Here is a 23286-nt window from a genome sequence, read left to right as displayed (position 1 = left end):
CCTCCATCCCTCCCTCCTACCAGCCTTGACCCCATGGAGCCAGGGGGCCGTGTCCCACGGCGTCTCCCTAAGACTCAGGGTCCCTCACGGCCAAGCCTGAGGCTAACGCCTCATCCAGCATGGAGCTCCTGGTTCTGGGGGAATGGACAGGAGGACGCACCCAGAATCCTTTGCTCTTGGTCTCCGAATTCCCTTGACGCCCACCTGGAGATGACCCACAGTGAAGTTCAATGCCCACCTATCTGGCACTGCCCCTTCACCGTCTCCCAGAGCCCCGAAATAACGCTCCCAGCACGAAACGATAGTAATAATAACAATGGCAAACCCTGTCTTACGGCCGCCCCCCCTCTCCGGCCCGGTGACCGGGGACGCCACCCATACCCCGTCTCACAGAGGCAGAAACTGAGAAGGGGCAGGAGAAGCCCCTCACTCGAGCTCGCTTGGGCGGAGCCTTCCCTCCCAGCTCCAAGTTCACTGCGGCTTATGCTGCTGCTCCCAGAGCACTTATGAAGCACCTATGGGAGCCGGGGCGTCGGGTGGGCTGACAGCTTGGGGAGCCTGGGCCATTGCCATCCATGGGTCAGCCCCTCCCCGGCCCGGGGAAGCACTACTGTGACCAGTACCTACTGTGCGCCTGGCCCCGGGGGCCAAGCACCCCAGCCGACTCAGCTCCCGATTTAGACACACCTCTGCAGCCAGCCCACGGGGTGGGAGAGGTAAGTCCGACTCTGTGCACCAACGGCGTGAGACCCCCAGACCGTCCCTTCACCTCCCCGTGCCTCAGTTTCCTCCTCCGCACGATACAGGGGCCACGACCTGAGATCCTGGGCGGCAAGCGCTGAGAACGGCGCTGGGCCCGGAGCAAGGGCAAGGTGGAGAGAGAGAGACCGAGGCGGCTCGGAGCGGCCGAGGAAGCCCCCCTGTCACCCGGCTGGCGCCCCCGCCCGGCGGGAGCGTCAGAAGTCCAGCGGGGGGGAGGCGGGGGGGGGGGGGGGCGCGGCCCCTCCCTTCACAGCCAGGGTGGGAGTGTCGTGATAACCCGCAGCCCCCACTTCCTCCCGGCCAGGAAGGAGCCAGGCAGAGGAAGTATTAAGAGGAGTAATATAAACACTCCCCCCACCCCCCGTGGCAGGGTGCAGAGAGGGGGCAGCGGCCGCCACCCGGAGGGAGCAGGCCACGCCGGGCGGGCAGCGGGCGCTTGCACACGATGGGGCTGGCGGCGGAGCACGGCGCCTACTCCCGGGAGGGGGGCGGCCCGAGGGGCTGCTGGTACTACCTGCGCTACTTTTTCCTCTTTGTGTCGCTCATTCAGTTCCTCATCATCCTGGGCCTCGTCCTCTTCATGGTCTACGGCAACGTGCACGTGAGCACGGAATCCAACCTGCAGGCCACCGAGCGCCGGGCCGAGGGCCTGTACAGCCAGCTCGTGGGGCTCACGGCCTCCCAGGCCAACCTGTCCAAGGAGCTCAACCTCACCTCCCGCACCAAGGACACGGTCATGCAGCTGCTGGGGAGCGCCCGCCGCGATCTGGACCGGATCAACGCCAGCTTCCGCCAGTGCCAGGCTGACCGGGTAAGGCCGCCCGCCGGGCCGGACACGCACCCCGGGGACCCTGGGCAGGTTCCCATCGGCTCATCCGAGCTGCGGGGTCCTCACCCACGCGCCGGAGACCGTCACAGACGCTGTATTGCACGTGAGGAGCCCGGGGGGGGGGGGGGGGCTTGTTAGTACGAGTATATCCCACACGAGGTTCGGGACACACTTATACTAAGACAGTGGGCTCGCTCTCTCTCTGGAATTTAAGGTTAAAAAATTTTTTTAAAGGTTTATTTATTTTTGAGAGACAGAGTGAGACGGAGCATGAGCGGGGGAGGGGCAGAGAGAGAGGGAGACACAGATCGGGGGCAGGCTCCGGGCTCCGAGCTGTCCGCACAGAGCCCGACCCGGGGCTCCCACTCACGGACCGCGAGATCGTGACCTGAGCCGAAGTCGGATCCTTAACCGACGGAGCCGCCCAGGCGGCCCCTGGAATTTAAGTTTAACTGGAATTTATCCTCACTGAATTGGCGGCAGCAACCCTGGGCCCATGACTTAATATGCGCGAAGCGCTCGGAATGTTCCAGCACACACCAGCTGCAAATAAGAACCAGTTAGATAAAAACTCAGAGCATTCGGTTCCTACTAAGAAGTACGAACAGCTCTGCCTTATGCCGGGAAATGTCCCCCGGGGGGCACATGTGGGTGTCTAGTCGGGGAATTGGCCCACTCATTTCATCCAAGACACGCACCGCCATCCGGTCTGGGAGCCGTCGGGATGGTAAGGTTTTAGACACACGCATCCCGGAATCTGAACTCCCCCGTCATAGAAAATTAGAAGCCTAAGAATGTGGATCTTTACAACGATTAAATTTGAAAAACACAGTTGTTGTTTTTCTTTAATCCCCTTCTTGTTGACAAATGCCTCTGGACTGGAACAGTTTAGGGTTTTCTCCAAGGACCCTAGGGTTTCCCTAGTTTCAGGTTGCCTGCCCCTCGCCCCGGAGGGGCGCCCTGATCCCGGGGAGTATCTCTGCCCCCACCCCCACCGTGGCAGCCCCAGGTATGTGATGTTGGTGTTTCTGGGTCCTGGCCGTGCTGAGAAACAGGATTTTTCTTAAATTCTCTTCCAGTGCAACTGCATTTCTGGCCCTGAGATCCCGGAAGAGAAAAGAGAATTTAACTCACTGATATATTTTTAAAAAACGTGTTCATCTCCCCTGCTTCTTTCTTTTTTCTTTCTTTCTTTCTTTCTTTCTTTCTTTCTTTCTTTCTTTCTTATCCCATCTTATCCCATCTTATGTTATCTCACCTCATCTTATCTTATCTAGAGAGAATGTGAGTAGGGGGAGAGGGGAGGGGGAGAGAGAGAGACCATCTTAAGCAGGTCCCACATTCGGCTGACACAGGGCTTGATCCCACAGCCTGAGCTTTCCGCCCCTCCTTGTCCTTGCTCCTTTGGAGGCTGGCCCTATGCTAATGGGATCGGGGTCAAGGCAGAAATCGCTCTGGGACCTCCAGTGACTTCTGTTTTCAGAAATCTTAACTGCCAAAGAGGAAGATCTGTAGAAATCAAGAGTCAGACGCTAAACCAACTGAGCCACCCAGGCACCCCTAACTCCATGATATTTTTAGGGTCTGCTCTGTCCTGTCCGTGTCAAGGCAACGGGACCCTCACCTGGCACATGGGGTCTGGAAGCAGCACCCCGGGACCCCCTTTTATCGCTTCCTCCAACTGGAGAAAAACCTCCTTCTCGTTTCGTGTTTGGATCCAACTCACTTTGCTGAAACGTGCAAATCTTCCTCTTCTGTGACTAAGATTTCTGTTCTCTGATCCCCATTAGCATAGGGCCAGCTTCCAAAGGAATAGGACAAGAGGTGGCAGGAAGGTAAACTTCCTGCATTCTTTATATTTTTACCTGTTATATTTCTGCAGAGGATTCTGGTCCAAAGTTTGGAAAGCACACCTTGTTAAGTTGTAAAAACCTCCTTTAAAAACAGCTTTATCGAGGGGCGCCTGGGTGGCGCAGTCGGTTAAGCGTCGGACTTCAGCCAGGTCACGATCTCGCGGTCCGTGAGTTCGAGCCCCGCGTCGGGCTCTGGGCTGATGGCTCAGAACCTGGAGCCTGTTTCCGATTCTGTGTCTCCCTCTCTCTCTGCCCCTCCCCCGTTCATGCTCTGTCTCTCTCTGTCCCAAAAATAAATAAACATTGAAAAAAAAAATTAAAAAAAAACCCAGCTTTATCGAGATATAATTCATATGCTCTACAAGTCGCACATTAAAAATGTACAGTTCGGGGGCATCTGGGTGGCTCAGTCAGTTAAGCACTCGACTTCACCTCAGGTCACGATCTCAGGGTTTGTGAGTTCAAGCCCCGCGTCGGGCTCTGCCCTGACAGCTCGGAGCCTGGAGCCTGCTTCGGAGTCTGTGTCTCCCTCCCTTTCTGCCCCTCCCCCCGCTCTCGCTCTGTCTCTTTCTCTCTCTCTCAAAAATAACTAACCATTAAAAAATCTTTTTAGGGGTGCCTGGGTGGTGCAGTCGGTTAAGCGCCCGACTTCAGCTCAGGTCACGATCTCGCGGTCCGTGAGTTCGAGCCCCGCGTCGGGCTCTGGGCTGATGGCTCAGAGCCTGGAGCCTGTTTCCGATTCTGTGTCTCCCTCTCTCTCTGCCCCTCCCCCGTTCATGCTCTGTCTCTCTCTGTCCCAAAAATAAATAAACGTTAAAAAAGAAAAAATCTTTTTTAAGCGTACAGTTCAATAATTCTTAGTACCTTCACAGAGCTGGGCGATCATCCCAACTGATTTTGGAACGTTTTCATCACCCCAAAACGATACCCCATCCCCATGAGAAGTCACTCCCCCCCCCTCTCCTCCCCCAGCCCCTTGCAACCACTCATCTGCTTTCTGTCTCTGTGAATTTGCTTGTTCTGGACATTTTGTATAAATGGGGTCAGACAACTTGTGGCCTTTTGTGTCTGGCTCCTATCATCCGGCACGATGTTTTGAAGGTTCACCCGAGCGCGTGTCAGTGCCTCGTTCCTTTTTGTGGCCGAGCAACATTCCATTCTGTGGACGGACCACGTTTTGTTCATTCACCTGTTGATGGACACTTGGGTTGTCTCTGCCTTTTGGTGGTTGCGATGGGCGCTGCCGTGAGCGTGCACATGGAGGTTTTTGTGTGGACGTTTGCTCCAGGGTCTCTCGGGTCTCCACCTAAGAGTGGAATTGCTGGGTCACGTGACAATTCCCTGCTTAACATTTTGAGGAACTGCCGGGCTGTTTTCCAAGGCCGCTGCCCCATGTTTTACATATTCCAACCAGTACCGTCTGAGAATTCTCCTTTCTCCACACCCTCGCCAACGCTTGTCACTGCCCGTTCTTGTTTTCCGTTTCATTTCTAACCATCCTCATGGCTGTAAGGGGGTCTCTCATCGTGGTTTTCATTTGCCTTTCCCTGGGGAGTGATCATGGTGAGTATATTTTCATGCGCTTGTCGACCACGTGTGTATCTTCTTTGGAGAAAAGTTTCAGTTGCTTTGCCCATTTTTCAATTATCTTTTTATTACTGATCCACAAGAGTTTACTTTTATACATTCTGGATACCCGGTCCTCTCATCAGATACACGCTTTGCAAATGTTTCCTCCCGTCGAAGGGCTGTTTTTTCCCTTTCTCTTTTTTAAATTGGAGCATAATTGACATACAGTGTTACGTCAGTCTCGGGTATACAACTTAGCGATGTGATGGTCTTTTCCTAAAAACAAAAGTTTTTAATTTTGATGAGGTTCTATTTACCTGTTTTCTCTTTGTTTGCGCTTTGGGTGTCACACCTAAGAAACCATTGGCAAATCCAAGGTCACGCGGAGTTAACACGTACATTTTCTTCTGAAGAGTTTTGTAGCTTTAGGTCTTGTGTTTGGGTCATTGAGCCATTTTGAGTTAAGTGTTGTATATGGTGTGAGGTAGGGGTCCAAATTCATTCCTTAACATGGGGAGATCTAGCTGTGCCGGCTCCATTTGTTAAAAAGACTCTTTTCTCCCCCATGAATGATTTTGGCACCTGTATTAATTTTCTTTTTTTGTTTTCTCTTTTCTATTATTTTTTAAAGTTTATTTATTTATTCTGAGAGAGAGAGGTAGAGAAAGAGAAAGAAAGCGTGCAAGCGAGGGACGGGCAGAGAGAGAGGAAGAGGGAGAGAATCCCAAGCAGGCTCGGGTCATGATCTCACGGTTCGTGAGTTCAAGCTCCACTTTGGGTGAACCCTGCTTCTCTCTCTCTCTCTCGCCCCGTCTCTGTCTTCTTCTCTTCCTCTCTCTCCCCCTCTCTCTCTGCGCCTCAGGGGATTCTCTCTCTCTCTCTACCCCTCGCTCACCTGCGCCCTCTCTCCCTCAATAAAGTAAAATATAGAAAGATAAAACATAATTCGTTGGCCGTACATATGAATTAATGTTTTCAAGGTTCATCCAAGTTGCAACAGGTGTGCGTGCTTCATTCCTTTTTATGGCCCAATAGTATTAACTGTAACAACTTTTTTTTTTTTAATTTAATTTTGAGAGAGAGAGAGAACAGGAGCAGGGGAGGGGCAGAGAGAGAAAATCCCAAACACTGTCCACACTGTCAGCCTGGAGCCCCACACGAGGCTCGGACTCATGAACCGCGAGATCATGACCTGAGCTGAAACCAAGAGTCGGGCACTCAACCGACTGAGCCCCCCGGGCGCCCCAGTTACCGACTTTGAAAGATGCGACCAGCATCCCCCATAAAGGAGTCACGCCCTTGTGAACTGGGTCAACCCAGGCCACCCAGGTGTGGGATCTGGGGCCCCAGCCCGGAGGGTCTGGGCAGCCCAGGAGCAAGGGGACCCGCGGGGGCTGGACCGTGAGCTCTGCCCCGTGTCCCGTCTGGTCAGGTGATCTCCATGAACAACGAGCGGTATATGGCAGCCATCATCCTGAGTGAGAAGGAATGTCAAGAGCAGCTGAAGGAAGCTAACAAGAGCGCCGATGGTGAGTCGTCTGGGCGGCGGGGAGCCAGGGTGGTAGACCCCTCGCCCGGCCTCTCGGACCCCCCCCCGCCCCCTCCCCCGACCTTCCTGAGGTGTTTTCTCCTGCACCTGTAGCCTCGCTCCTGGCGCTGAACCAGAAGGCCAAGATGCTGGAGGCGGAACTGGCGAAGGAGAAGCAGGTGTGCGCCAAAGACAAGGAGGGCCTGGCGCTGACCAAGCGGCTGGTGGAGGAGCAGCTGGCCGAGTGTGGCAAGGCCCGGGAGCAGCAGCGGCAGGAGCGACAGCTGGCCGAGGATCGCCTGCAGAAGGTGCAGACCCTCTGCCTCCCGCTGGACAAGGACAAGTTTGAGACGGAGCTGCGGAACCTCTGGCGGGACTCCATCATCCCGCGCACCCTGGACACCATGGGCTACAACCTGTACCACCCTCTCGGCTCCGAGCTGACCTCCATCCGGAGGACCTGCGACCACATGCCCGCCCTCATGAGCACCAAGGTGGACGAGCTGGCCCGGAGCCTGCGGGCCGGCATTGAGCGCGTGGCCCGCGAGAGCTCGGACGTCCAGCGCCAGAAGCTGGAGGTTGAGCGGAGCCTGCAGGCCACTCAGGCGGCCAAGGAGAAGGCGGAGAAGGAGGCCCAGGCCCGAGAGGCCAAGCTCCAGGCCGAATGCGCCCGGCAGACCCAGCTAGCCCTGGAGGAGAAGGCGGCTCTGCGGAAGGAGCGAGACGGCCTGGCAAAGGAGCTGGAGGAGAAGAAGCGGGAGGCAGAGCAGCTCAAGATGCAGCTGGCCGTCAGCCGCTCCACCTTGGACGCCTGCATCAAGGCCAAGGTGGGCTGGAGGGATTCAGGTTGTACGGGGGTCAGGCCTGCGGGCCCTGGTGGTGGCGACGTCGAACTTGGGCTCGAGGCGAGCCTCCCAGCCTGGGTCCGGTTAGTTAGGACTCACTTGAGAGATTCAATGACATAAGACCGGGGTGGAGTTTGGAGTCTGGAATGACCCTGAGAAAGGATTAAGGAGCGGGGTTGAGTTTTGGAGGACGGGTGGACCTCGAAATGGGTGCAGGGGGGAGAACTGGGAATTCACGGTGGGGGGGGGGGTCGGTGTCAAGGTCGGGAGGTGTCTGAGGTGAAGGTTGCGGGGGTGATGGCTTAGGTTGGGAGTTAGACTGAAGGTTAAGGCAGGTCTGGGGGAAGGCCTGCTGTGGAGACAGAGCTTGTGTTTGGGTCAAGATGAGTTCTTAGCGACCGCTGTGTTTAGAGTCGGTTTGGGTTAACGTTAGGGTTCCATCAAAGCCTTCGTTGGTCTTGGAATTGGTAGAATTGGGGTCGTGCCGGATGCGGATTGTGAAGAAAGGTTAAAAGTTAAGTCAGGGGTCGCATGCAGGGTGGCCGGTGGGTCTCACATTGGGTGAGGGATGAATACAGGGTGTCAGTGGGTGGCTGGTAGGGTTGCTTGGGGTTCCAGGGAGAGTCTGGGGTCTCAAGTTGAGTTGGGGTGCGTGGGGCATTGGGAAGCCACGGTGGAGCCCAGGGCTGGGCTGGGGCCATGGCTTAGGGGGCAGATTTTTCATAGCAACCAGGTCTAAGGGATGGGTTGGGGTCAGGGTTGGTCGTAAAGTTCCGGTTGGATCAAGTTTGTCATGAGGATTGGGTTTAGATGAGGCTTTGGGTCTAAGGAAGGTTCTGTTTTCATGTTGGGATTGGACTTTAGGTGATTGAGTTTAGAGCTGGCTTTGGATTTCGGGTTTGGGGGGATTGGCTCAGTTGGGGTCATGGATTGGGATCCATTGGGTTGGCACTGAGGCAGTGGTGGAGACTGAGGCAGGCCACAGTGGGGTCTCTGGGGGGCTTCTGAGGGAAGCCAGTCCCTGGAGTCCCCAGTCACTTGAGCGCAGGTGGGTGCAGGTGATCGGACATCCGTTGATGTGAGGGTCCTTCTCTGGTATCGGTGTCCCTGCTCAGGAAGGAACTCAGCTCCAGGTACTACGGGGCATAAAGGAACAGGAGCCTCCCTGGCCCTCTGGTTCAGGGGGTCCCGGCTTCGGCCGACCTCCCTCTGTCTCTCTTCCCACAGTCGCAGCCGATACCTGGACCAAGACCTGTGGGCCCTGCCCCCAACCCCCAGCCCATCGGTAAGTGACAGAAGGCAGAGCCGGGAAGGGGTCGGGGGCGATCCTTTCCGCTCTTTATCCCATCTCAGCCCTGCCGGCCCATCCTTAGCCCAGGGTTGGGCCAGTTGGGTGGACCTGACCCCTTCCTCTCACGGCAGACCCAGCTGGCCTCGAGGAATTCAAGAGAAGGATCCTGGAATCCCAGAGGCTTCCCGCAGGGGCTGCAGCCCCATCCAGGTGAGGCACTGGCAGACTGGGATGGTTCAGTCTCAGGGCTTCAGAGAAGGATGGGAACAGGACTAGGGGTGGAGGGAGGCTCATCTCACACTCAACGCTTGCTGCTTCCTTAATTGAGCGCCTTCTGTCTACCAGGTAACACAGCCAGGGAGTGGCGGGCCTGGGACACGAACCCAGCCTGTTGGACTCCAGGCAGGCAAGGGAGGGCCTTTGAGCTGGGGGATGGGGGCGAGCTGGTTTGGGGACGGGCAGAAGCCACAGTGCTCCCGGTGACATCTTGAAGAGCCAGGGTCAAGGCTCAGAGGCCAGACTAGGGTGGGGAGGGAGGCTGGAGCCGAGGAAGGGAGGAAGGAGGAGAGCGAGGTCAGGAGAGAGATCCTGGGCCTCTCACCCCACCTCTCTGAGCCTCTCTCTCTCTACCTCTGCAAAAAACGGAAGTCTCTGAAGTCAAGGGCACGGAGACTCTCTGCCACCTGTAAAGTGCTGTCCACAAGTGCCTAACACAAGGGGCCGGGGGTTGCAGCAGGGGCGCTTCAAGATACCCGCACACGCTCAGGTCAGGGCCCGATGCCCATGCCCTCACCACCTCCCAGACCACAGCCTGCGCATCACAGGGAAGGTGACTCAGACCCCCGCCCCAAGAACATCCTGTGGTCGCTCCCAGGTGGTGGCCACGCTTCCGTTCAGGACCACATCGCGGACCAAGGAGTCAGCGACTGGCACTGCCGTTCCCAGTTTAGGACCCGGGGCTCCGGGACACCCCTGGGGGTTCTAAGTCAGATCCCACCGACCCCAAGCCGGCGTCAGGCCTTGGCGACCAGTAGACTTCCGGGTCTGTGGTCAAATCCCAGGGCTTCTCCGCATCCAGCTCCATCTCCACTGTGCCTTTTCTTACATACCCCTCCGACGGGGAGCTCATCTTCTCGCAGAACTTGTCCCTTTGCTCCAGATGGCTCTCGGCCTGGGAGGGATCCCTTAGCCTCAGGCAGCCTGCGGAGAGGAAAGCAAGAGCTGGAGGGAAGACCCTGTTCCAAGCAAACAGTTTTCCTCTCTCCATCTTGGCCTAAAGCCATCATGGCAAGGAAGGAGGTTCTATTATTATCCCCACTTCTCAGAGGAGGGAACTGAGGCCCCAGGGAAGTGACCAGCCCCGGGGTTATGCGTCAGTGAGTCAGGGCCAGAGCCAGGCTCCGGGCCCAAGCCTGTCCTAACTGCAAAAGGGGAAGCTCTTGACACTGTTTACCCCAAAAGACATCCCCCTGCAGAGAAAACAATGAGTAGTTAAGCCAGGCCCCTCCTGTTTCTTTCTGCCCGGGCTCAGGAAGGGCCTCTTGTTCTGGGCTCTAGCCTTGATTTGCCTTCCCCTGAGAAAGAGGCCGTCAGCTCTGGATTGGGAGTCCCAGTGAGGCCAGGCACATCTGAATTTTAATGTATATTTATTTTTGAGAAAGAGAGACAGAGTGTGAGCGGGGCAGGGGCAGAGAGAGAGGGAGACACAGAATCCGAAGCACGCTCCAGGCTCCGAGTTGTCAGCACAGAACCCAACACGGGGCTCAAACCCATGGACCATGAGATCATGACCTGAGCCAAAGGTAGACACTTAACCCACTAAGCCACCCAGCCGTCTCAGGCACGTCTGATTTTTAAATGCGTCCAACCAGGGGCCAGGTCTGAGGTCCAGCATCAAATCATCCACCCCCTGATCGGGAGAATCACTTTCATTTCCACACTTACTCCTTCTGAGCCTTGAGGAAGTCTCTGGGGTGCTAACAGGCCCTAACGCCTCCCATTTGTGGGGATACCTGCGTTCCCAGGGCCGGGGCAAACCCACAGCCCAGCATCAGCTGGACCTGAGCACAAGGTCTTGCTTTTTCACTGGATGTTTTTTTATTTAAAGTTTTATTTATTTTGAGAGAAAGGATTCTGCACCGTCAGCACAGAGCCTGATGCGGGGCTCGAACCCACGAGCTGTGAGATCATGATCTGAGCCAAAAACAACTGTCAGATGCTTAGCCGACTGGGCCACCCAGGGGCCCCATCACTGGACATTTTTTTAAGTGTTTATTTATTTTTCAGAGAGAGAGAAAGAGAGAAACAGAGCATGAGTGGGGGAGGGGCAGAGAGAGAGAGAGAGAGAGTAAGACAGAGAGAGAGGGAGACACAGAATCTAAAACAGGCTCCAGGCTCCGAGCTGTCAGCACAGAGCCCGACACGGGGCTCGAACTCATGGACCATGAGATCATGACCTGAGCGGGTCGGACGCTTAACCAACTGAGCCACCCAGGCGGCCCCATCGTTAGACATTTGTAAGTCACATTCTCTTGATGGCAAGTGCACTAGTTTTCCTTTTTACCTGATGAGACTGTGTCCTTTGGGTGTCAATTGATTCCCACGCGTGCACACACAGTGGGTGTGAAAACAAGTAAATATTGGGGCAGGGGCTAAGAGGCTGGATAAAGCGAAAGCGGAAGGCTGAAGATGGGAGTCCAGCCCTGGCCCTGAGCCGGGCACGGGGCGAGTGTCACTCAAGTCCATTGCCATCACTGTTGTGATTTGTTTCATTTATTCAACCCGGATACCTTGAGCAGCGGCTGGGTGATGAGAACACAAGGAGGAATGAGGCATGGAAGCCCCCCCTCCCCTTGTGGGGCTCACAGTCTAGCAGGGGAGACAGATCGCAAACCTGATGCGTGAGATGTCGTTGTGGGGCCCCTTGGCCGTGGGCGAGGCAGAAAAGGGATGAGATGGCGTGAGGAGGTGAGAATTTTCCGCAGGAGGGGGCGCCTGGGTGGCTCAGTTAAGTATCTGACTCTTGATTTTGGCTCAGGTCACGATCTCACGGTTCGTGGGTTCGAGCCCTGCATCAGGCTCTGTGCTGACAGTGGGGAGCCTGCTTGGGATTCTCTGTCTCCCTCTCCCTCTCTGCCCCGCCCCTACTCGTGCTCTCTCCCTCTCTCTCTCTCTCAAAATAAATAAACTTTAAAAAAAAAATTAAAGAATTTTCCACAGGAGGCCAGGCAGGCTTCTCTGCCCCGCGTGAGGGTGACCTTTGGGCAAAAAACTAGAAAGGTGAGGGAGGAGCCATGGAGAGTAGGGCATCCCTGAAAGGGTGAACCAGGCAGAGAGCACAGCCTGTGCAAAGGCCCTGAGACAGGACCGACCGTGCGTGGTGAGGCTTGAGCACAGTGATCCAGGGGTGAGTAGGAGGTGAGGAGGGGCGGAGGGCACAGATCAGGCAGGGCCTTGTGGGTGCGGTGAGAACTTTGGGAGCCCCGGCACAGCAGCGAGCAGAGAAGGACATGACTGGACTCAGGTGTTCACAGGGACCCCCCCCCCCCGCCCCCAGTCACTGTTGAGAGGTGAAGGCCGAGCATCCGAGGACCAGGGCAAAGGCATCCAGACAAGCGATGATGGGAGAGTGAGGAGCCTCAGTCTCTGACAGATGGCCAGGGACCACCCTCCCTTGCAGGCTGGTGGGCAGGGGTGGGTAAAGAAGGAATGTCAGAGCTGGTCGGGAGCCGGGCACATCCTGGTCAAGCCGGAGCCAGGGACGGGGATCCAGCGCCAGCCAAGGAACGTGAGGCTGCTGGGGCCCCAGGGAAGAGCCAGGGAAGGAAGGGAGGGGGCCAGCGGAAGCAGGACTTGGCTGAGGCCCCCTCCTCCCCGACCAGGAAACAGCCTCCGAGCCAACCCCTGACCCCTCACGAGAGCCTCACTGAGGCCAAGGAGGGGAAGGGCATCCCAGACAGCAGGATGGCTCCTGCAGAGGCCGTTGGGGAGGGGTGAAGTGACAGCTCTTGAAGTTTCTGACGAGGGGGACTGCTGCGGACAGAGTGGGTGGAGCCTGGAATGCCAGGTAGAAAGGATCTGGCTTTGTCGTCTTGAGGGCACTGGGGAGCCAGGGAGAGTGTGTGAGTCGGGGCAGGCTCGTTGGAGAGACCTTGGGCCACTTCAACGGAGACAAAGGAGGGAGATTGAGACCCTGTCTGCGGGGTGTGGGGTGTGGACAGGGGCCCAGGATCCCCAGGGCCTTACGGAACAAAGGTGAAAGTCAGGCCGCAGCAGAGGCCGGGAGCCCAGAAGGTGGCTTCTCCGAGCACTGTCTCCGGAGGGCCGAACCCCAAAAGAGCTGAAGAATCCTTAGGAGCAAGAGCGGGCCTGGGGTGGGAGGAGGCCGGCCCAGGCGAGGTTTGTCCTTCCGTCTGTCTGACTATTGTATCACCCTCTCCTTCCTGCCTTAGTGGCTGAGGAGGCTCCAGGCCCTGAGGACCGAGGCGTGGCCCCGACTGGCCAGTCTGCGGACAAGACGCCGTGAGCCACCCCTGGCACAGGCCGGGAGCCCGGGCCGCACACAGACCAAAGTGGGCGCCCTTGGCCTGCACCCCGCGCTCGCCCTTCCCCACGCCCCACCGCGGCCTCCGCTACTCCCTCACAGGCCCACACCCGCACCACGCGCCCCCCGCCCCCCGCCCCTGGATGCTGCAGGATGTCCCGGACCCACGGCACACAGATGTAACAGTGATGTCACGAGCCGATGGCATCACGCAAAAGCACGGCACAGACACCGGGAGGACATCATACACACGCGCGCGCGCGCACGAGAGCACTCTTCCTGCCCCGCCCTCGCACAATGCCACACCCCTCCAACGCACACGGGCCAAGGCACCCACAGCGTCCCACTTGTCTGCACGCACCTGTGTCCCCACTGCACCGCCCTCCCAATTTTCTTGTCTCCTGACTCTTCCTCACCCCCAGGGTGCCAGGCCTAGGGAAGTGAGAACAGGAAAACATGAGTTTCCACCCCCCAGAGAATCCCCAGGCTCCCCTGCCAGGCAGCACCGGGTCCCAGGGCAGATGTCGCCCACTGGCCCCATCGTAGCCCATGGGGGCAGCTGTCCCTCCCTCAGTCCCTCTCCCCACCCCCCCATACCCAGCCCTGCCTGTGGCCCATATAAATATGTTAGTGGCACGAAATAAATATTATTGAATCCTTTCAAAGACTCCAGAGTGGCGATTTCTGCTTGGCGACAAGGGAGGAAAGACTTGAGAGCTGGAGAAACCCCTCCCCGCCGTCCCAAGGCCAGAAGAGCCCACAAACTAAAGCAAGCCTGGGGTGACACCAGATTCCCTCAAGGTATAGGCATCACCGTGCGTGAAGAGAAATGGCAAAAGTCATAGTCAAGGAGGGTTTCACGAAACGGCCACGCCGGCCCACACCGTGACAGCTTTGTGAGTTGTTTCTTTAAAATAGCAGACGTTTAAAAAGCAGTTCCTTAAAAACCAGATGACCCATCTGTAGCTTTCCTCTTCCTAAGATTTGCAAAGATGCCCCCCAAGTTACTGCCAATTTAGTCCGTGGGGGGAAGCAGGGAACAGTGCGTTAGTGGAACACAGGGAAATCACGTTGTTCCCAGGAGACTGGAGGGAAAAAAAGCTAAAAAGCCGTGATACACCCTGCTGGTGAAGATGTAGGGAAAGGGCACATTCCTGTGGGACTGGAAGAAAGGCAAATCTCACGGTGGCCCTTCTGGAAATTAGTTTGGTGACATTTAATAAAAGTAAAGGTGTGCAAACCCTTTGATTCAGCAGTCCCATTCCTGGACTTTATCCCTGAGGAGTAAAACCTCCAGGAAACCAAGCAAATGGCCATCAGTAGAAAAATGGCCTAAAAGTTGTGGTCGAGAATCTTAACTTGTCGGCTCATCCCCCCCCGCCCCCCAACCTTCCCCACTGCCTCAGCCTTAATTCCCTCTCAGCCCACCCCCTGGGACCCTACACAGGGAGGGGATGAGTCACAAGGAACCAGGGCTGGCTACGCAAAGCTTAAAGCAGGCTAGTCAGGAGGGACAAAGGAGCAACATTTCCTGGATACGGAAACTCGGGTGAGAGACGACCTACTGCAGGAAACACTCGGCTGGGGCCCCGCCAAGCCAGGGCAGGGGGTCAGCCAAGCCAGGCCGCCCAGACGGGCCAGTCTGGAGGCCCCAAGGAAGCGAGGACGTCCCTGACCCTAAGCCTACTGCCTGGGTAGCTAGAGACCTGGAGAGGACGCTGACACCTGCCAGTCCCAGCAACCACAGGATGTCTGAGTTTGGGTTCCGGGGCCAGACATCCCTGGATTCAAATCTTGACTCCGTTGGTCTCAGCCTCCCTCTTCTCATCTGAGAAATAATCATTCTAAACTTTCTGGACACGTGGGCACAGGTCTGACTTTTGGTTGGTCTCTCCCATCCAGAGCATCCCAGGATGTCATCCCTCCAGCTGGCCCCCACTCCCAGCCCTGCTGGTCCAGAGAGACCTTTCCATCATGGGATCTGACCATGCCCCTCTCTGGCTCACACACCCTCCATGGCTCCCCATTACCCTGGGAACAAAGTCCAGCTCCTCATCGGCTCTTATGTCCCTCCCCTCACCCTCACTCCCACCTCCAACGTGGCTTTTGCCTCCAGCTGCCCTGGACCTTTAATTATCTGGCTAAAGAGTATCTCTAAATTTGTGCTGTCAGACTACAATGGCTTTTTCTTGGCAAATTCTTCTTTCTCCAAGGCCCGCCCCAGAGTTCCCTCCTCCAGGCAGCCCTCCCGATTGCCCCAGCTATAGCCCTTGCTCCCCCTGGGGGAATCCCCGGCTCCGTCCCTCCCTTTTTATAGACCCAGAACATGTAGCTCTGACTCCCCCGAGTTGGTGGCTCCCCCAGGGGCAGGACAGGGACTGAGTACCTATCAGGGAGCATTTGGCAGACGCCCTCCCTGACTCTGTGGCCCAGCCACTGGGAGAGGTTCTGACTCTTTAGGGATTTCCTGTGACCTCTATAAATAACCCCCATGGCTGCTTCCCACAAACCGCCTCACCCTTCTTGGAAAAAAAAGGACTGTAGCCAAGGACCTCAGTCCAGCTGTGTGCCAGGGCCCGGGGGAGGTGGGTGGGGCCCAGGCATCCTGCCCCAAGAGCGTCTCTCTCCCCACCCAGACCCCGCTCACGCCTCCTGGGAGCCCTCCAGCCCTCCCATGTGGAGGACATCGGGACCCCCACCCCCACCAGACCTACGGTATTGCTTCTCGTCTCTGGGCATCAGTTCGTATTTCCGAAAAACAGGCATAAGAGCGACATTCACGGACACCTAAACCTCACGAAGTGACCCTTTCCCTCCGGGAGCCTCCCATGCTGGGGCAGCCCAGATGGCCAAACAAGCAAACAAATCAGTAGTGACATACTGCGGTGAAGTCCGTGAAGACACGGGGTCAGGGGGCCCCCGTCGGTTGAGTGGCGGGAGAATTCTCTTCATACCCTGTGTTGGCCCTGGATACCTCCCAGGCTCTGCTCACGTGCCCCCTGAAACCTGAGAGCTTGTATCTTCAATCACTGGAGGCAGGACCCTTTCTCTGATTCTGGAAAAGATCCTGACCCTATTTAAGATTCAGTCTCTGGCAGGGGAAGTTAACCATTTACCTGCTGCCACAGGGGTGTGGAAGCCTGGATCCCAGAGTCCTTAGAGGGCAGGAGCTTTGATAGGAGTTGCCAGGACGGCCTTTTGTTGGAGCAAGGCGCCCCCTGCTGGTCCATCACCAACATATCAGGCCGCTGGGCATCTCCGAATCAAAGGCCTCAACGCCAATTCAAAGGGACACATGCGGGGCACCTGGGTGGCTCAGTCGGTTGAGCTTCCGACTTGGGCTCAGGTCAAGATCTCACGGTCTGTGAGTTCGAGCCCCGCGTCTGACTCTGGGCTGACAGCTCAGAGCCTGGAGCCTGTGCAGATTCTGTGTCTCTGACCCTCCCCCACTCATGCTCTGTCTCTCTCTGTCTCAAAAATAAATAAACATTAAAAATAAATTAAAAAACAACAACAAAGGGACACCTGCGCCCCTATGTTTATAGCAGCATTATCTACAGCAGCCAAATCATGGAAGCAGTCCAAGTGTCCATCCGTAGATGAATGGATAAAAAGAGAAGTGGTATTTATACGTTATATGGTGGAATATCATTCGGCCACAAAAAACATTTGCAACAACACGGATGGAGTTAGAGATTACAATGCTAAGTGAAACAACTCAGAGGAAGACAAATACCACATGATCTCACTCGCGTGTGGAATCTAAGAAACAAAACACACGGGCAGAGGAAAAACGAGAGACAGAGAGACAAAGTAAGAGACAGACTCTTAACTGGAGAGAACAAACTGATGGCTACCAGAGGGGAAGTGGGGTGGAGGAGGGGAGGGGAGGGGAAGGGTAAACGAGGGGATGGGGATTCGAGAGTACATTGACCGCGGTGAGCACTGAGTGATGTATAGAATTGTCAGATCACTATGTTGCACGCCTAATATATTATTATATATATATAGTAATATATATTATATATATAATAATATATATATTATATATTATAACTAATATAACGCCGTGTGTTAACTGTACTGGAATTAAAATGAAAAAACTTGATTCAAGGGGCACCTGGGTGGCTCAGTTGGTTGAGCATCTGACTTCGGCTCAGGTCACAATCTCGTGGTTCATGGGTTCGAGCCCCGCATCAGGCTCGCTGCTGTCAGCCTGTCAGTGCAGAGTCTGCTTCGGATCCTCTGCCTCACCCCCCTGCCCCCCCCACTTTCTGCCCCTCCTCTGCTGCACTCTCCCAAATATTAATAAATTAAAAAAAAAAAAAGACTCCAAGGCCTCATTATCAGTCAGATCCTCCCTCTCCTCCTCTGCCCATCTCCCTCCTCCTTCCCCCTCACACACTGCTTCCGCCATACTGGCCACCTGACTGTGGCATGAACGCACCATGGCGCTCCTACCTCAGGACCTTTGCACATGTTGTGCCCCCTTTCACCAATCTCCCCCATCTGGCTTCCGTCTCACCATTCAGCTGTCAGTACAAACGTCACCTCTGTACGGCAGCCTACCTTCAAGTCCCTGACCTGGCAGGACTCATGACCACAAGTTCACACAGCGGCCATCAGCCGTCACTGTCAAGGAACGATGGCTCTAACGAGGGCAGGGGCAATGCCTGCAACAATTGTTCCCCTCTGTGTTCCCAGCGTCCTGCACTCAGCCTGTTTGCACAGAAGGCCCGCAGGGCACTCAGATCGGGAGTCCACCAGCTGGGTGCAAATCCCAAAGCTGGGGACCTCCAGCAACTAGCTAGTCTTCTCTGAGACTCAGTTTCCTCGTCCGTAAAAACTATAACAAAACACTCACCGCCTTGTGCTGTCAGGAAAACCCAATGAAATGATGTGCACGATTCTAGCACATAGCAGGGCTTGATAAGTCACTGAGGGAATGAAGCTTTTGGAAGGAACAGGGACCCGGGACCTTGCAAGTCTCTTAAAATGTAAGAGGCGGGGCACCCGGGTAGCTCAGTCTGTTAAGCATTGACTCTTGATTGTGGCTCAGCTCATGATCTCACGGTTGTGAGATTAAGCCCACATCAGCTTCTGCTCCGAGAGTGAAGCCTGCTTGGGATTCTTTCTCCCTCTCTCTCTGTGCCTCCTCCACTTGTAATCTCTCTCTCTCTAAACAAACATACATACATACACACATACATACATACATACATTTAAAATATAAGAGGCTAAGGGGCGCCTGGCTGGCTCGGTCGGTCGAGTGTCTGACTCTTGGTTTTGGCTCAGGTCATGATCTCCTGGTTGGTTCATAAGTTCGAGCCCTGTGTTGGGCTCTGCGCGGACAGCGTGGAGCCTGCTTGGGATTCTCTGTCTCCCTTTTTCTCTCTGCCCTTCCCCTGCTCAGCCATGTGCACTCGCTCGCTCTCTCTCCAAAATATTTTTTTTTTTTAAAAAGCGTCTTTAAAATATAAGAGTCTAGGGGCGCCTGGGTGGCGCAGTCGGTTAAGCGTCTGACTTCAGCCAGGTCACGATCTCGCGGTCCGTGAGTTTGAGCCCCGCATCGGGCTCTGGGCTGATGGCTCGGAGCCTGGAGCCTGTTTCCGATTCTGTGTCTCCCTCTATCTCTGCCCCTCCCCCATTCATGCTCTGTCTCTCTCTGTCCCAAAAATAAATAAACGTTGAAAAAAAAAAAAAATTTAAGAAAAAAAAAAAATAAAATAAAATAAAATAAAATAAAATATAAGAGTCTAAGCTTTAAGGTTAATACTAAATAAGGAAATGACAACTCCCAAAACAATAAACACATACTGTCTGTACAAAATACAAAACGTATATTTTTATGGGTGTATCCACAAGTATGCAAAAGAGCAGAGAAATTTTGGGAGGACACAAGTTGAGCTGTGACCCCAAGGGATGTGGGGGGACGGAGTCTTCCGTGTTTAAGCATTTCTGGATCACCTGAATTTTTTATATTCCTTTGGTATTTGCAAAATAAATTAAAAACCACAAAGCAAAGAACTCTGAGGCCCCTCCCACCTCCATCCCAACCTTCCACCCCTGCTCCTCCAGCATCAGGCACCCAAAGCGGTTCCACTCCAGAGCGGCTTGAACCCCTGGCATGTCCCTGCAAGGGAATCTGGCTGGCCGTAGCTTGGTCACCGCCAGCCACAGCGAGCTCACCACCTCTGAAGGCAGCGGCTTTGCTTCATTGTTCTGGAGTCAGGTTCTTCCCCCAGGGATGGAGATTCTCACTTGGCCTAAGCTATTCCCACATGCTTCAAGGCTTCTGGGCATCCACTCTGCCTGGCTGAGAGCTCCAGGGGTCCCCTCACTTGCCCACGCAGAAGTCCCTGAAGATGATATCCAGGATCTCCTCAGGGCCCCCTCCGCCGGTGATGCGGGCCAGGTGCCCCCGGGCGAGTCGCAGAGCCTCAGCAGCCAGGGCCAGGTCTTTAGTCTGCGTGTAGTGGCCAAGAGCGTCCAGGCAGCCCTGTAGGTGATGCTGGTGCCTTGCACGCGTCAGGAGCGGTGGGCCTGTGGACGGGTCCCCACACCTGGAGGGGACAAAGGATGTGATCTCTCAACTTTCACAACTACCATTGGCAGGGGGAGGATCGTTTGCATTTTGTAGATACAGAAAATGGGCCTGGGCCTGGCGGGGTGGGCAGGTACACGTCCAAAGCCAGTGGCTCAGCCGCGACTTGAACTTGGGTTGAAGGAGGGTGTGGAAAAGGGGGAGGGGATGGGCGCTCACACTTCGGCCAGCTCCTTCCTCAGCGCCTCCAGGAGGCCATCCAGCCCCTCTCCGGTCAAGCAGGACAGCAGCAGGTGCGGGCGCAGGTTGGGACTGGGGTCGGGGCCGCCTGGAGGCAGTAAGTCCGATTTGTTCAGCACCAGTAGGAGGCGCTGGCTGTTCCCATTGGGGCTCCCAGCTCCGGCGGGGGCGACAACGGTGTCCAGGAAGTTGCAGCTGGACGGTGAGGCCAGGTCAGAAGCATCCAGCACGGCTAGAATGAGGTCAGCCTGCTCAAGCCTGGGGGAACAGCGAGAACCAACTGAGCAGTGACCCCAGAGTTGAGTAATTAAGGGCACGGGGGAGGGTGGGGCACGGGCAGAGGCTGAATTTAAATCGCTGTCCTCCCCACGTCAGAGTCCCCACTGAGCTGAGCAGCCTCTCCGGATTCGGGAGGGATATAAAATAAATGCAGCCAGGAGAACCGGGAGTGCCTGCTTCCCCATCCCACCACCCTACCCGCCTACCTCTCCCGGGCGCGCCGCACGCCCTCCTGCTCCACGGGCCCAGCGCCCTCCCGCAACCCCGCCGTGTCGCTCAGCAGCGCCGGGAACCCGGCCAGGTCCACGGGGGTCTCCAGCACGTCGCGGGTGGTCCCCGGTTCCGGAGACACTATGGACACAGGCTTCCGGCCTGGGACGGCGTGGAGAGTAGGGGTAATCACCAAGGAGGCGGGACGGAGGCGATGGAGCCCCTCCCTCGGGCTCCACCTCCTGGCGAGGCGGACTTTTCATCCTCCCGGCTCCTCCCCCAACACCTGAACAGCTCAGTTCCCCAGCTCCCGGCCCCGCCCCCAACACTAGGCCCCGCCCCCCGCCCGCCACGCACTGAGTAGGTTCACCAGGCTGCTCTTGCCAGCGTTGGGGGGTCCTGCGACCACTACGTGCGCCCCTGAGCGAAGCCTCTGCCCGCGCCTGGCATCTCGAAGATGTGCGCCCAGTGCCAGCTGCAGCTCCCGCACTTCGCTGTTAGCTGTGGATGGAAGAAAGCAGAGGGGAGGGAGTGAGGGGGCCTCCGGGGGCTGAGATACCAGATGTCCCCATCCCTTGGAGGACCCACCTTGCTCCAGGACGCCCTCCTCCAGGTTGTCATCCTCACCAAAGTCGATATAGGCCTCCACATGAGCCAGAGCCTGGGGTGGGGGGAGAGGGGGCAGTGGTGTGGCCACCCAGGAACCCACCCTCCAGTGTGCCCAGGTCCAGCCTGACCTAAGGGACCGGATCGGAGACTCCTGCAATGAGGAAGCTCTCACGCACAGGTTGGGCAGGTCGGGCCGGAAACGGACGAATAGGGGGCTTGCCTTAGTGAGGGTCCTGGCCCAGCCGTGACAGAGGTGGCCCAGTTCTCCGTCCAGCTGTCTCAGCGCCTGCCGCCGCTGCGCCTCGGTTTCCGCATGAATTAGATCCGCCAGCCCCTCCACCTCGGTCAGGCTCAGCTTCCCGTGGGCGAATGCCCGTCTGGTGAACTCACCGGCCTCCGCTGGCCGCAGCCCTGGCACGCTACCTGCGGGAAGGTCCTGGGTCCTGAGCTTCCCGGCCCCCACCCTGGGTCCTGAGCTTCACTGGCAGAGCCAGACCTCGAACCCAAGGCTGCAAACTCACCCAAGGCCTGCAGGACGCCACTCACCACCGCCGGGCCTCCATGCACGTGGAACTCGGCGCAGTCCTCACCCGTGAAACTTTGGGGACCTAGTGCGGCGAGATGGGAGTCGAGGAGAGTACGGCTAGGCAAACGCCTGGAGCGGGGAAACTGGGTCACGAGAGCTACTGCAGGTTCGGGATCTGGAGCCCCTCACCTGGGAACCAGAGCACCAGCGCGCGATCCAACGGCTCCCCGGAACGGGGGTGGCTGAGCAGGCGCAGGCAGGCGCTGCGAGCCGGGGGCAAGTCCCGGGGCGCCGTGAGGCTCCGGAGGGCGTGGCCGCTGGCGGGGCCGCTGGTTCGGATCACCGCGATGCCGCAGCGGCCGTGGCCGGAACTCAGCGCGAAGATAGTGGCCCCCGGAACCGGGGACCGGGACGCCGCTGCCCTGGCGCGTGCACGGTCTGGGACTGGAGAGGAGGAGAATCAGTGCATCTGGGAGGCTCTTGTGGCAGAGTGGCAGGTGGATAGAGGGCTCGACGGTCGGGAGATGCCCCAGGTGGAGGGTCTGCGGCTGGAGGATGGGCAGATTGGAGCGTCTGAGGCCAGACCCGATTGAGGTCTCTGAGAGCAATAATGGACTCAGATGTGGGCTCTGAGGCAGGGGGATGGATATATATATTGTGAAGCTGAGGGGGCTGATATCAAAGTGTGACTCTGAGGCCAATGCGCGACCCAGATGTGGGCTCTGCGGCAGGGGGATGAACGGATTGGAGCTTGGAAAAATGCGAAAGGTGGTTCGCCGCAGGGAACTGGGCCCTCAGATCCCAGGGAGAGGGTTTGAGCCCAAGCAGCACCCCACGCTGTCACACCCCTTTCCCTTATCGCCCCACCTGCGAGGCCCACGTGCGGCCCGGGCTACCAGGGTCCACGACCCCCGCCACATGGATTCACAACCGGCGATCCGCCTACCCTCTCAGCCTGGGTGACTTCTAGTCCTGACAGGAGGCCCCGCCTACTCCGCGGCGTGACTGGTAAAATGCTCAACGATTCCCGATCATCATTGGGCCCCTTAGAAGACGTACTGCCCACTCACTGAAGATCTTCGTTTCTATTGGCTGTGACAGGGCAAGAGGCGGGGAGGGGCCGCACGCGGGAGTGCAGCGAAATGGCGTTCCCCCGGCAACCTTAGACCGAATTTTTAGGATCCTAGAACAGTGAGAATCCCAGACACCGAAATGAAGGGTGGGAGGAAGAACCACGCATGGCCCAGGGCCGTGGGAATTACACCGAAACGAGGGTTCGAGTCCCGTATTTTCCATCGGGTCACTCCAAAGCGTTAGGCGACGCAAGAGATCTCAGGGGCGCAGAGGGATGGGTTCCGGGAAACTCAAGCCCTGGCCCTGGTAAAGTCTAGTCCAAATCTCTGGGAAGATTCCTACATGTGTTCTCAGAACTCTCCAAGTCTCTCGCCCCTCCCCCGCTCCCGCCGTTCCCTCCTCCTTGGATACCCTTCTTCATTTGACAAACTCCTCCTCAGACCCTAGCTCCAAGGTCCCCTCCGACCGGACGCCTTTCTGGAATCCCCAGCACAGCTCTCTCTGCCCTCTGGGCTTTTCCGGCCCAGGCCTGCTCCTGCAGAGCTGAGAATCCGGTCTCCGGTGTGTCCCTGGCTCCCCGAAAG

The 23286-nt window shown here is 56.8% G+C and overlaps 2 protein-coding genes across 2 annotated transcripts; one reads left to right on the top strand and one right to left on the bottom strand.

Moving 5' to 3' along the window:
* Positions 1–1093: 1093 nt before the first annotated feature.
* Positions 1094–13880, top strand: LOC123605507 (plasmalemma vesicle associated protein). Its single transcript, XM_045492494.1, has 6 exons — positions 1094–1573; positions 6446–6542; positions 6656–7368; positions 8614–8671; positions 8809–8887; positions 13129–13880. The coding sequence occupies exons 1-6, from the start codon at positions 1208–1210 to the stop codon at positions 13133–13135; spliced, it is 1320 nt and encodes a 439-aa protein (XP_045348450.1). The 5' UTR covers positions 1094–1207; the 3' UTR covers positions 13136–13880.
* Positions 13881–19037: 5157 nt separating this feature from the next.
* GTPBP3 (GTP binding protein 3, mitochondrial) lies at positions 19038–22548 on the bottom strand. Its single transcript, XM_045492493.1, is given in 10 exon segments — positions 19038–19783; positions 19984–20262; positions 20490–20655; positions 20851–20994; positions 21082–21154; positions 21323–21525; positions 21624–21710; positions 21818–22022; positions 22024–22066; positions 22496–22548. Coding segments are annotated over 10 exon segments (1479 nt in total). The 3' UTR covers positions 19038–19557.
* Between the last annotated feature and the right edge of the window lie 738 nt (positions 22549–23286).

Source organism: Leopardus geoffroyi, chromosome A2 (assembly GCF_018350155.1).
Source record: "Leopardus geoffroyi isolate Oge1 chromosome A2, O.geoffroyi_Oge1_pat1.0, whole genome shotgun sequence".
Lineage (NCBI taxonomy): Eukaryota > Metazoa > Chordata > Mammalia > Carnivora > Felidae > Leopardus > Leopardus geoffroyi.
Note: the sequence above shows the minus strand (reverse complement) of the source record. Positions and strands in the feature narration are given on the sequence as shown.

Coding starts and splice junctions, on each gene's coding strand:
- LOC123605507 (XM_045492494.1), top strand. CDS start 1,208: ATGGGGCTGGCGGCGGAGCACGGCGCCTACTCCCGGGAGGGGGGCGGC. Junction 6,543..6,655: donor AGCTAACAAGAGCGCCGATG/GTGAGTCGTCTG, acceptor CTGCACCTGTAG/CCTCGCTCCTGGCGCTGAAC. Junction 8,672..8,808: donor CCCCAACCCCCAGCCCATCG/GTAAGTGACAGA, acceptor CTCTCACGGCAG/ACCCAGCTGGCCTCGAGGAA.